This window comes from Geotrypetes seraphini, chromosome 9, assembly GCF_902459505.1.
Source record: "Geotrypetes seraphini chromosome 9, aGeoSer1.1, whole genome shotgun sequence".
NCBI classification, from domain to species: Eukaryota; Metazoa; Chordata; class Amphibia; order Gymnophiona; family Dermophiidae; genus Geotrypetes; species Geotrypetes seraphini.
The window spans coordinates 14,868,793-14,882,447 of NC_047092.1; the positions used below are offsets into that span (position 1 = coordinate 14,868,793).

General features: G+C 44.4%; 1 protein-coding gene across 1 annotated transcript in view; it reads left to right on the forward strand.

The window, feature by feature from the left end:
* Window positions 1-13,655, forward strand: part of LOC117366868 (collagen alpha-1(VII) chain-like) — a 311,407-nt gene that overhangs the window by 140,313 nt on the left and 157,439 nt on the right. The window contains exons 37-42 of the mRNA XM_033958833.1: window positions 147-191; window positions 3,216-3,251; window positions 4,177-4,221; window positions 8,524-8,559; window positions 10,216-10,251; window positions 11,552-11,584. Coding sequence (XP_033814724.1) covers window positions 147-191; window positions 3,216-3,251; window positions 4,177-4,221; window positions 8,524-8,559; window positions 10,216-10,251; window positions 11,552-11,584 — 231 coding nt within the window. The remainder of the gene's footprint in view (window positions 1-146; window positions 192-3,215; window positions 3,252-4,176; window positions 4,222-8,523; window positions 8,560-10,215; window positions 10,252-11,551; window positions 11,585-13,655) is intronic.

The window sequence follows — 13,655 nt, forward strand, 5'->3', positions numbered from 1 at the left end:
GACCACCAGGAAACTATGTATATTACTCATTGCAATCAGATCCCATGCACAGACATTAGGGGAGTGGGGTGCATGAAGATCAAGGCTTGCATTTCTAAAATCATTATTTGAGAGAGATTTATTACATGCTGATTTTTCTCTTTCAGGGTGAAGCAGGATTGCCAGGGAAGGATGGATCACAGGGCCCCAAGGTAGGTCTTGCATCGTTACAACCAAATCGGAGCAACTTCTGCTGGGAATATGTTCTCAGTGTTAACTGAAGGTTTAGTGTGAGAGCCTCTGAAAAGCCCCTCTGAGTAAGGCCTCAGGCATCTGCCTAGATTGGACATCAGCAGGCCAGAGCAGCTGCAGCTGGAAATCCTAAGGATATACAGTGCTCCTCCGCAAATTTGCGGTCGGCGGTTCGCGGTCCCAGTCATTCGCGGTATTTTCTGACCATGAATGACCGGGCAGGAGAGGGCAGTTGGAGCGCCGGCGAGTGAAGGAAACCACTCGCTGTATGCTCCGATCGCCTCTTCCTGTACTAAAGTCGAGCCTCACTAATCAGGAGCTATGTGTCAAAGAGCAGGCAGTGGGGGGGGGGGAGAGCTTAGGGTGAGACTGGGGGCGGGATTAGGAGTTTGGACTATCCGATTGGAAAATCTGGCAACCCTAGGAATAGGGTTACCAAATTTCCTCTTAAAAAAAAAAAAGAAAACACCTGGCCCTGCCCTGTTCCACGCCCTCCTCAGCTATGCCCCACTTCAATCCCAGCCCCACCCCATTCTGACCCAGCCCTGCCCCCACACAAACCTCACGTCTCCTTCCCCGAGCTGAGGGCCGCGTCTGAAGGGCCTCTGCGCGTGCGCGGTGTCGATGCGATGATGTCATGAGCGGCCCTGAGCTTGGTGCCTTCCAAAACCCGGACAAACTGTTGGGTTTTGGAAATCCCTCTGAGCACCCTGGATAGTCCTCTAAAAAGAGGACATTGACCAAGTTTTCCCGGCCATCTGGTAACCCTATCCTTGAAGTGTGCAGCTTCGGCAGAGCCAGAGTTAAATGTGCTGGATCCCAGAGTAGAAATTTGAGAAGCTTACAAAAGGCTGCATATTCTTCAGGGAGGCTCGGGGGACCCCTGTAGCATGGGAGCACAGGGTAATTGCTATGTTTGCACCCCTTCCTAATATAAGCCCTGGGCCTAAGGGATCTGAGTTTGGCATCCCTGACGTAATAGCAGAGCTAATATGAAAGGTCACTTTGGGAAGCCACAAAAAACTTAGAGACTTGAAGAAAGCACAGATGGTTTATTAGCATACGTATGCAACTCCTGAGCTCCAAGCTGGCTTCAGAAGTGCCGAAACCAGGGAGTTACAGAGATATTTATTCATTCTTCTGGATATACAACTGAATTCTAGAAAAACTTTTCACGTGTTACTTTTCTTAACAATCATTGGTCCTCCGCTCACACTAGCAGGTCACTTATCTAAGCCCTGCAGTCTTTCTGTTACATGTCCTGTATGCTGAGATAGCCATAAGAAGCTAAAACGCCCTGCTACAACACCTAGTGCAGGCAGGCTAGAACAGTGGTCTCAAACTCAAACCCTTCGCAGGGCCACAATTTGGATTTGTAGGTACTTGGAGGGCCGCAGAAAAAATAGTTAAAGTCTTATTAAAGAAATGACAATTTTGCATGAGGTAAAATTCTTTATAGTTTATAAATCTTCCCCCCCCCCACAAAGGCCTGCATGTTCCCCCTTTCTTTGCAGCATCCTCCGGCTTCCCCCCTGGCCTCCCAGTCTTAGTTTCAGCTAATTACCATAGCCTGCAGAGAGGATCGCCAGTGCTGTAGCATTCCTTGCAGGTTACCATCGGCCTCCACAGCACGTTCCCTCTGCCGCGGTCCCGCCCCTCTTCTGACATCAGGGGAAGGATCGCAGCAGAGGAAACGTGCTGCTGAGGATGACGGCAGCCTACAAGGATCGCTACAGCACTGGCAATCCTCTCTGCAGGCTGCGGTAATTATCTGAAGGTAAGAGTGGGAGGCCAGGGGGGAAGCCGGAGGATGCTGCAAAGAGCGGGCAGCACTAGTACAGATCGTGGGCCGCAAAATAGTACCTGGTGGGCTGCATGTGGCCCCCGGGCCGCCAGTTTGAGACCACTGGGCTAGAACATCAGATAAGTTAGGTCTGCAGCTAAACATAATTCAGCATTTTATTAAAGAGAAAACTTAGATCAACACTTAGGAAAACCAGTCCCAGACTCCTTCAATAAACACCTCTGGCAATATATTGACCACTGTGTGGACTTTGGAAAGATCACATGATACTCAGGGTACATTCTTTAAAGGAAACATAGCGTGTGCTCTCAAAGAACAGTCAATATAGAACAGGGGTCTCAAAGTCCCTCCTTGAGGGCTGCAATCCAGTCGGGTTTTCAGGATTTCCCCAATGAATATGCATGAGATCTATGTGCATGCACTGCTTTCAAGGCATATTCATTGGGGAAATCCTGAAAACCCGACTGGATTGCGGCCTTCAAGGAGGGACTTTGAGATCCCTGGTATAGAACATCAGAGCCCCATTTGAGGGAATCTGGAGAGACTTAGTGGTCTAGACGTTCAGATTCATTGAATGTAGCCTCAGAGACAGAACAGGGACTGGGTTAGATGCAGTGGCTTCAAGGGATTCGCCCCACCCCCTAAAGGCCCTGAGGGCACTGCTGTGAATTTGATTAGTTGAGCAGGTGCTGCTCAGCCAATCAAATTCAGATCAGTACTGCCAGGGTGGTTTGGAGAATCCCTAGCCCGAGAGCCCTGCTTTTTTTCGGGGTGGGGGGTTACTTTATGTTTGATGCAGTTTGACTGGTTGAGCAGGCTGCCTACTCAACAAATCAAACTGCATCAAGCACAAAGTAAACAAGCAAACAGAAATAAGCAGGGCTGTAGAGCTGGGGATTCACTGAATCCCCTGAAGGCCCTCACTGGTTAGGTGCTAGAGTAGTGTTTGGTTTGGCCGGTAGGCAGAAGTCTATCAGTTTCACAAGAGTACATAAAGTGCTGCGTGAGATTTTTCCAGGGTCAAATATGCATGGTATAGCGAACAGCACTTTTTAAACTGGGGGAAAAAATTCCTTAGATTTTCACAGAAGTAATTTATGGAGGCTGCAATGGAAATACATCTTTGTTTATCTATGGAAACCAAATTATTGTTAACATTGTATCTTTATTGTTTTCCTAGGGTAAAAAAGGCATTCAGGGTGACAAAGGGGAGAAGGTGAGGTTGCGATGCAGTAAGTAAAAAATGATAAGTTTCATTCTTGCTGCAGTGCAAATGGCTAGAGCAGGGGTTCTCATCCCAGTGCCTGGGACGCAAAGAGCCATTGCGGTTTTCAGGATATCCACGATGAATATGCATGAGAGAGAGAGATGCAAAGAATGGAGGTAGTGCGTGCAGATTTATCGTGAATATTCTGAAAACCTGACTGGCTGGGTAGAGAACGCTGGTGGGTTACTGCTGCAGGTGAGAAGGAGAGCACTCCTAGTGGGTGGAGGAATAAACTGCAGCAAGGACATAGATTCTGTTGTAGAAAGCTACCTCCTGACCCAGGTCAACCCTGATCCAGTGCTGGTTTTGCCCCATTTCATCTATGAGCATGTTGCCCACCTTTTCCTACATACATTCAAATTGCAAGTCCAGAGATACTGTGGAGCAAAACTGAAACAGGATCATGTTGCCAGCCTAATTTTATGGTAGGGTTCTCTATAGACGAGACTTTGATGGCATTCTAGGTAGTCACCTATATATTTTTTTTAAATTACTTTTTCATTGGTTTTAAACGACAGGGTCAATTACTGCAGCGTTTAACGCCAATTAAGACAGGCGGCAGTAGGGTGGCACAGTTTTGAGAATCAGGCCCCAAGTACATTAAGGCATTTTAGTAAAAGGGCCCCAAATTTAGGAGAGCAAAACCAGCTTTCGGAGCTTTATGTGCCAAGTTAGCAAGTCACTGGTCTGACTATCAGTCGGTATCCAGGTCAGAGGTCATACTCGGATATGCAATTTTTTCATATTGATTATCTGAAGATAGTTCAGCCCGCAACTGGGAGCAGCTTGCTAGCCACTTACTGCTATCGGCTGAATATCACCCCCAGATTATTTGTTCTTTATCCCCTTTTAAAGTATTTTTAATTATTTTCAGGGAGAACATGGAGAAACGGGACAAGCTGGATCTCAAGGAATTGCTGTAAGAAAATGAACCTTTTAATACTGACTAGAGCACGACAAGGGGACAAATTTTTTCCCATCCCCGCAGGACCTCAATTTTCCCGTCCCGTCCCCACAAGTTTTGTCGCTGTCCCTGTCCTTGCCCCATTCCTGTAAGCTCTGCCTTAACCGCACAAGCCTCGAACACTTATGATTTTGAAGTATTTGAGGCTTGTGCAGATGAGGGCGGAGCTTAGGCATTGGTGGAATGAGGCATTATGACATCATAATCTGAGCTCTAGAATGTTGCTACTTATGATTTTGAAGCGTTTGAGGCTTGTGCAGATGAGGACGGAGCTTAAGCATTGGTGGAATGAGGCATTATGACATCATAATATGAGCTCTAGAATGTTGCTACTTATAATTTTGAAGCGTTTGAGGCTTGTGCAGATGAGGACAGAGCTTGCAGGAATGGGGCAGGGGCAGGAAAAGAACTCACGGGGATGGGGCGGGAAAATGAGTTCCTACGGGGACGGGGAAAAATTTGTCCCTGTGTCATTCTCTAATATTGACATTTCTAAAGATCCTACGGTGGCTGCCAGTGGTGGTATGTGCATAGGATTGCCACCTCACTCAGATCAACCGGCAGAGGATATTCCAGGCCAGGTCTTGTCCCACTGCATGCATGGAGTTGCATTTAGCATTACATCTCTCTGTATGTCATGAGCCAAAACCAGGGCTGGATCTGCCTCTTCTAATTGACCTGGATGAGCTGACAGCTCTAAATGACATAAAATGAAGAAGTGGGGGACTGTCCACATCAACCAGGGATAAACAAGTTGATAGATTTTTTTTTTATTGAAAAGTCTATAAAGCAGTCTTTTATCAAATGTTAAGTACAAATTTGGTTAGAGACCCAACACAATCCATGTTTCGGCATTAAACCCTGCCTCAGGGATACAAAGACATCCAGTAGCTGCCTAGTTCTTGCAGTAAGAGAAAAGGTGCCACCTTGGCTTTTTGAATCCTGCTTGATTTGTAATCAGCGATATCATATGACCGCCATCTGCTAGAGGTTGTGCTAAGAGCGGATAGCGTACTGGGTTTTAAGAGGGGTTTGGACAAGTTCCTGGAGGAAAAGTCCATAGTCTGTTATTGAGACAGACATGAGAGAAGCCATTGCTTGCACTGGATGGGTGGCATGGAATGTTGCTACTCTTTGGGGATTCTAGAATCTTGTTACTCTTTGGGATTCCGGAATCTTGCTATTCTTTAGGATCATGTATGGAATGTTTCTACTCTTTGGGGATTCTAGAATCTTGTTACTCTTTGGGATTCCGGAATCTTGCTATTCTTTAGGATCATGTATGGAATGTTGCTACTCTTTGGGGATTCTAGAATCTTGTTACTCTTTGGGATTCCGGAATCTTGCTATTCTTTAGGATCATGTATGGAATGTTGCTACTCTTTGGGGATTCTAGAATCTTGTTACTCTTTGGGATTCCGGAATCTTGCTATTCTTTAGGATCATGTATGGAATGTTGCTACTTTTTGGGATTCTAGAATCTTGTTACTCTTTGGGATTCCGGAATCTTGCTATTCTTTAGGATCATGTATGGAATGTTGCTGCTCTTTGGAATTCTAGAATTTTGTTATTCTCTGGGATTCCAGAATCTTGCTATTCTTTGGGATTCTGTATGGAATATTGCTACTCCTTGGTTTTGGCCAGGGACTGGTGACCTGGATTGGCCACTGTGAGGATGGGCTACTAGGCAAAATGGACCATTGGTCTGACCCAGTAAGACTATTCTTAATTTATAACATTTTATTGAAGGAAATAATTAAATATAATATAATACAAATAGATTTCATTTCAAATAGATTCACAGTTATAATATTTACATACATATTTCTATCATTCCTTCAAAATATATTTCCAAATGACCCAAATCAACCCCTACTGCCCCCACCTTCCTTCCCCCTTCCCCTCCCCTTCCCCCCTCCCTATTCTCCCTCTTATTCACATTGTTGAAGTAATTAATAAAACTAATAATATAATATAATATAATATGAAATTTATCATTCCTTCAATATACATTTCAATATTTCATCCTATCCCTACACCCCCCAATTTCCTCCCCTCTTCTTTTGAATGGAAGATGACACATATTACCAGGTATTACAAAGTTATAAATGTTTCCAAAGCTTCAATGTAAAATATTAAGAATCATACTATTCTTATGTTCTTGTGCTCTTATGCTCTATCTTTGTATCCCTGAGGCAGGCTTTAATGCCGAAACACAGACCGTGTCAGGTCTGCAACCAAATTTGTACCCAACATTTGATTTAAAAAAATGTTTTATAGACTTTTCAATAAAAAAATGTATCTATTTGTTTATCCCTGGTTGATATTTACAGTTCCATCCCCACTTCTTCATTTTCTGTCCATTTGTCCTGGGGTTTCTTTCCTTGTTTTATGCTGAGCTCTATATGATAGCCACTGGCAAAAATTGCATGGGGTTAGAGGAGAAGAGATGGAAGAGGAGGAAAGGGATGGGGCTGTACAGACACATTTCTCAGGTCCCAGTTCTGGGATTGCTGAACTGGAGCAGACCAAAAATCTTACAAGCCCAGTATCTTCTTACTAGTAGTGGCCAATCCAGATCACAAGTAGCCAATCCAGATTACTGCTTTAATCTTTTGGCAGGATCCCAAAAGAATAAAGCAGATTTTATGCTGATTATCCCAGGAAGGAACAGTGAATTTTCTCAAGTCCACCTTAATAATGGTGGGAACGTGTCCAAACCTTTTTAAACCCTGTTAAGCTAATGGGTTTTACCATATTCTTTAGCAATGAATTCCAGAGCTTAATTACACATTGAATGAAGAAATATTTTCTCCAGTTTATTTTAAATATACCACTTAGCAGCTTCATTGTGTGCCCTCTAGACTTTGTACTTTTGGAAAGAGTAAACAAATGATTCAAGCCTAAAGGTTCCATTACAGCACTATTATGTTTTTCTCTATCTGCCCTAGGGTAATTGGAACTTCTTTTTTTTTTCTCTCTCTGATTGTATGTTATTTTATTTATCAATATTATTTGTAAACTGCACAGATGCAAGTGTGATGGGCAATAGCGTATTTCCCCGCATATAGGCTGCCCCCATATATAGGTTGCAGAAAAGGGCGACCTATGTTAAAAAAAAAACAACAGAAGATAAACCACCCCATGGTATTAGCCGCGGTGGCACACGGTGCATGGCTCAAATCTCCAGCGATGCAGGGCAGCCGCGATCTCCTCGGCATCCAGCCTGGCCTCGTACCGCCCGCTGAATGGCCGACGTCAGCTCTTGCGGAACTCGCGAGAACTGACGTCAGCCACTCAGCAAGTGGTGCAGGGGCAGGCAGGATGCCGAGGAGATTGCGGCTGCCCTGCACCGCTGGAGATTCGAGCCGTGCGCTGTCCAGCGAGGGGGTTTTAAAGGAGGTACAGGGGAGGGATGGTTGAAAAAGGTACCGGGGGTGGGGGGATGATTTTAAATTTTTACATAGGCCGCCCCATACACAGGTTTGTAAAACCCATGTATAGGCCGCGGCCTATATATAGGGAAATATGGTATATCAAGTGAGCAAAATAACTAGGTACAAACACCCCACGTAGATCAAAACTAAAACAGTCCACATCAACCTTAACGACAGCACAATTTTCTGAAAAGTCTTAATGCGCGTGTTAATTAAAGACCCTGCACCAGGGTATGCGTAGCATTATTGCGATGGTTTACAGTGATTTGCTTGCAAATTTCACTGAGGTGTGACACGGGAAAAGCCCTGAAACCGCAGGGAAAAAGTCGCAATTTCTGCGAATTACTATCGTCCGATGGCTTTGATCTGTCCCCTGATTCCGGACCTTTCTAGCAGCGGAGCATCTCCTGTGCTTAATGAAGTGGCAGAGGAAAGGGCCGGGAGAATGACAGAAAAGAGTCCTCTTATGGGTTGGAATACTGTGAGCTCCTTTCACGAAGGTGCACTAGCATTTTTAGCGCACGCACCGGATTAGCGCGTGCTCTAGTGCGTGCCAGCCGAAAAACTACCGCCTGCTCAAGAGGAGGCGGTAGCGGCTAGTGTGCGTGGCATTTTAGCACGCACTATTCCGCGCAGGAGCCCTGGGTTTCAGACCCTGGGAAGGACCTTGAAATGGTGCTCTACTAATGCATTCAGTCATCTGGGAAACATTTGAAACCTGCTCTGCTAATTTAATCATGCAACAGGGTGACTTTTTCTTTCCTCCTGAAATGTTTCATTTTTCTTGCTTTGTTTGATTAATTGTCATTTGGTTTCACAGGGGCTTCCAGGTCCGCTGGGACCCAAAGGAGAGCAAGTAAGTGTTATTGTCTGAAGTCAGTGGAATCTCTCAATCAGTCAAATACTATATCACTTACTGGCTAATGAGGCTTGGGCAGATGAGGTCGGAGCTTGGACAGGACAGGACAGGAAAAGAACTCAATGGGGACGGAAAATAATTTGGCCCCATGTCATTTTCTACTTGGGAGAACAGGATAGATAATTGAATAAATAAATACTGTGAAAAGCTGGTATTGTGACGTCATAATGCCTCATTCCACTAATAAGAGCCAACCTCATCAGTGATGTCACAATGGCTTGATTGACCTATACTTGGCTCACTTTTACTACATTTTGATTTCTAGAGTGGTGCAGTGGTTAAAGCTACAGCCTCAGCACCCTGAGATTATGGGTTCAAACCCAAACTGCTCCTTGTGACCTGGGCAAGTCACTTAATCCCCCCCATTGCCCCAGGTACATTAGACAGATTGCGAGTCCACCAGGATAGACAGGGGAAATGCTTGAGGACCTGAATAAACTCATGTAAACCATTCTGAGCACCCCTGGGGAGAACAGTAAGTAAATAAATACTGTGAAACATTCCAGCCTCCGATAGCCAGAGCAGGTATTGTGAGGTATAATGCCTCATTCCACCAATAAGAGCCAACCTCATCAGTGATGTCATAATGGCTTGATTGTCCTATGCTTGGATCACTTTTATTACATTTTGATTTCTAGAGTCGTGCAGTGTAGAGACTCACACGGGGTTCATTTGTCCCCATCCCCGCAGGAACTCAATTTCCCCATCCCTTCCCCACGCATTTTGTTGCTATCCTTGTCCCTGCCTTATTCCTGTAAGCTCTGTCTTAACCGCACAAGCCTCGAACACTTATGATTTTTTTTTTTTTTAAATAAATTTTTCAAATTATTTAACAAGCATATAATCTTGTACAGAAAAGTGCGATCAAGAAAACATATCATTAATTATTTCCAAACTTGAAAATAAACCAAAACTACATAAAAGGTAATAAAATCTTCAACTTAATCCCACACTAGTCCTCAACATTGGATCCAAGATTAAAGAATTAGGAGTGAATATAATACAATAACAAATTAAACCAAATCACATTATCTGTTGCTGAAAGAGAGCTTAAATTAATTATTGAGACACAGATGTTTCTCCTTTTTCAAGGCGCTTCATAGAGAGGAAAGCCGTCAAATGAGCCGGTTCAAAGAAAATATATTTAAAGTGCAGATGAGGACGGAGCTTAGGCATTGGTGGAATGAGGCATTATGACATCACAATCTGAGCTCTAGAATGTTGTGACTTTATGATTTTAAAGTGTTTGAGGCTTGTGCAGATGAGGACGGAGCTTAGGCATTGGTGGAATGAGGCATTATGACATCACAATCTGAGCTCTAGAATGTTGTGACTTTATGATTTTAAAGCCTCTGAGGCTTGTGCAGATGAGGACGGAGCTTGCAGGAATGGGGCTGGGACAGGAAAAGAACTCACTGGGACGGGACAGGAAAATGAGTTCCCGCGGGGACGGGGGAAAATTTGTCCCCGTGTCATTCTCTACTCCGCACCAAACAGGAGAGCAAGATGCAGTCGTGTTGTTTAGCGCATACACACTAAATGGATATCTTGTGTACGTAATTTTAAAATGTTATTTATACTGTTGCATTACAGGGGAATCAAGGAATTCCAGGTGCTCCAGCTATGGGGGTAACTATGAACTCTTTAGTAAGGAGTATGAAACAGTGGAGGGATTTGCTCACATCTCACCAGCCTAACAGTGGCAGTCTTGGTTTACATTTAGCCATTAAATCCTAGTGCTTGATTAGCAGGGGCTTCCCCTCCCCCCTTTCTGGTGGGAGTGTTACCTTTACCATTCCAGGGTAACAATTGGAGTAAAAGCCTAATACAACCTGAAGGTTCTGCTACAAGTAAATAGCTGGGAGTGTGAACTTCAATATTTCTTTTTGTTTGTTTTTGGTTTTATGTTCATTCATTTTAGTTTGGGTTTGCTTTGTTTGAAATAAACAATACATATTTTGACATACTGACCTAGTAGCTTAGGGCAAGTGGGAATCACCTCAGCTCCTTCTGCACTTTGTACAGATGGGATAAGATGTGTGTGATGATGGTGGGAAGGGGCAGGCCCAGTGGACTTTGAATTTTACGTATAAATAGTTTTATTGATGGTAAAACAAGCCAAGAAGCGCTAGGAACAGCAAAGTACAGCGCAATAAACAGCAAGCAAGAATAGGAACAGCAAAGTACAGCGCAATAAACAGCAAGCAAGAATAGGAACAGCAATAAACAGCAAGCAAGAATAGGAACAGCAAAGTACAGCGCAATAAACAGCAAGCAAGAATAGGAACAGCAATAAACAGCAAGCAAGAATAGGAACAGCAAAGTACAGCGCAATAAACAGCAAGCAAGAATAATCACACAATACAAGAAGCATCACAATTTATGGTATACAAAAGCATTATAATCCTCCCACCCTCCCAACTTCCACACAGCCCAACTATACAAAAATACTACTAACTCCATCAGGGACCTGGACTCTTATGTCCCCGAAGAAAAAGCACCCTCAACCCTCTCTAAAACCCCCAACTAGCTCATCACTGCAGACCTCAACCCTACCCACTCCCCCCAATCCAATCAGACCCCCCCCATCCTACTAGAGAGCACAGAAGCCAGATCACCAAGTCCAAAGGCAGTAAGAGCTTATTCAAAATGTGGCTGCGTAAGTAGGGTGGCAAAGATCCCAGATATCCAAAAATTGTTTCCATTTCCGGAAAGACCTCTTAAGATCCTTGGCTTCCCATCCCAGTAAATCATGGACTTTGAATTTTAAAATTTTGACGGTGATGTGTTTGTTTTGGTGGGGGAGGCTGGGCTTGAAAATGAAATGAAACATACTCCACACCTCTCTGTCGTGACAGAAATTGACTGTACACAAAATGTGGATTTTGCTCTTAATCGCTAATGGAAAATTGTATACTTGTTTCCATAGGTTTTTGGACCTCCTGGAAAGAAGGGAGCTAGAGTGAGTTAAAGCTACATTACTATAGCTGTACTTGAACAAGGGATGGGGCCTGAGGAGTGTCAGCAAATCAGGGCCTTCGTGTTGGGGTAAGGGACGGGGCCTGAGGAGTGTCAGCAAATCAGGGCCTTTGTGTTGGGGAAAGGAACGGGGCCTGAGGAGTGTCAGCAAATCAGGGCCTTCGTGTTGGGGAAAGGGACGGGGCCTGAGGAGTCTCAGCAAATCAGGGCCTTCGTGTTGGGGAAAGGGACGGGGCCTGAGGAGTCTCAGCAAATCAGGGCCTTTGTCTTAGGATAAGGTTTATATCATGTTTAGGGTTCCCGTAATCATGATATAAACCTTACCCTAACACTAGATAGCAAGTGAATCTTTAAAGTGTAGTGGGGGAGGGTCCCCCTACCTCCCTCAAAAAAGAGAGTGACTTCGTAACCCTCAAAAAGACAAAATAGTATCCACCGCTGCAATTGTCCTGCACTCATTTGACGAGTCACTGAGGAGGAGGAGGGGGGGGGCCGCACCCTCAGCAAAACAGTGCCCGGGGCAGACCGCCCTCCCCCCTTTACTACGCCACAGATTGAAGCCCAAGGGAACTGAATGGGCTTTGGTGCACTTGCCGTACAGAACTCACCACCGCAGCTTTGTGAAAGGGGCCCTAAGTCTTGTACTTGGGGCAGAGGAGGGTTAAATGACTTGCTCAGGGTCACAAGGAGATGCAGTGGGTTTTGAACCCAGTTTCCAATTAGGCTACACCTTCACAATACCACCGGAGGTTTGCATAATGGGTTCAGCACATAAAGAAAAGGATTTGTCCCAAAAGCCATGTTTGCTAAAACCAGCATTTAATTAATACACGGAGGGCTGGAAAGCTAAGATTATAGGTAGGGCTTCAATTCTTAGAAATTTATAAATTGTAAGTTTAGATGTGGTGAAATCAGTTAGCTCAACAGGGTTTAAAAAAAAGGTTTGGCTCAATTCCTATAAGGGAAGTTCATAGGCCATTATTGAGATGGCTTGAGAAAATCCAGTGCTTATTCCTAGGATAAGCAGCATAAAATTTGTTTTACAACTTGGGATCTAGCTTCTGGTAGGTCCTTGGGACTTGGGTTGGCCACCGTTGGAAACAGGATACGGGTCTTGATGGTGTTTTATCAGTGTTTATCATTTAAAACCTAAAATCAGAAGCTTAGTTATAGAAATTGTAAACATAATGTTGTAAATGACAGCAGATACAGAGCAATGTGGCCCGCCTAGTATGCTCGGTAAGCTTATTGGTGTTGTAAATGCTACTCTATGCAGGTTAACCCCCTCCCCTCCCCCATCCTTTTCTTTTGAACCATGGAAATCATTTATGTTCTGCTTGCAGCATAAATGCTCTACACTTTGATTCCACCCTCTTGCTAAATAGGGATCCTGTGGTTATCCCATACCCTTTTGAATCCCATCACTGTTTCCTCCCTCTACTATCTCCACCAATGGTACACTGTGTCTCTCCTCTTCCTCCAACCCCAGTCATCAGAGTGAGCCCCTACAGAGAAATGCATGAACTATATACAGGACTCTGCTTTAAAAGAGCCTCAGAGAGACACGTAGAAGCTCAGTTTCTACTGTGTGAATGTGTGCAGGAGCCGAGTTTCAGCCTGTGAGAAAGCCATGTAGGCTTGTGCCTATGGAGAGCAGACAGAACTGTAGTATGCATCCCGTTGTCCCCAAGCACAGCTTCGGGACGCCAAAATTTTTCTAAGACCCCTAAATTTAATTTAGAATTTTTTCTAAGACCCCTGAATTTTTTCTAAGTCCCCTGAATTTTTTTCAGAACATTTTCTAAGTCCCCTCAATATTTTCTAAAACCCCAGAATTTTTTCTAAGACCCCTAGATTTTATTTAGAATTTTTTCTAAGACCCCCTAAATTTTATGTCCTGATTTCAGGGGTCCGCTGAAGAAACAAGTACCGTAGCGAACACAGTGTCCCCCTGGTACCTTTTTGTAATCCCAACGGCTGCCTCCTGTCCTGATGTCTTCCAGCAGCAGCAGAGCGGCACCACCCGCCTGGTCCCACACAGCTCACTGAATGGC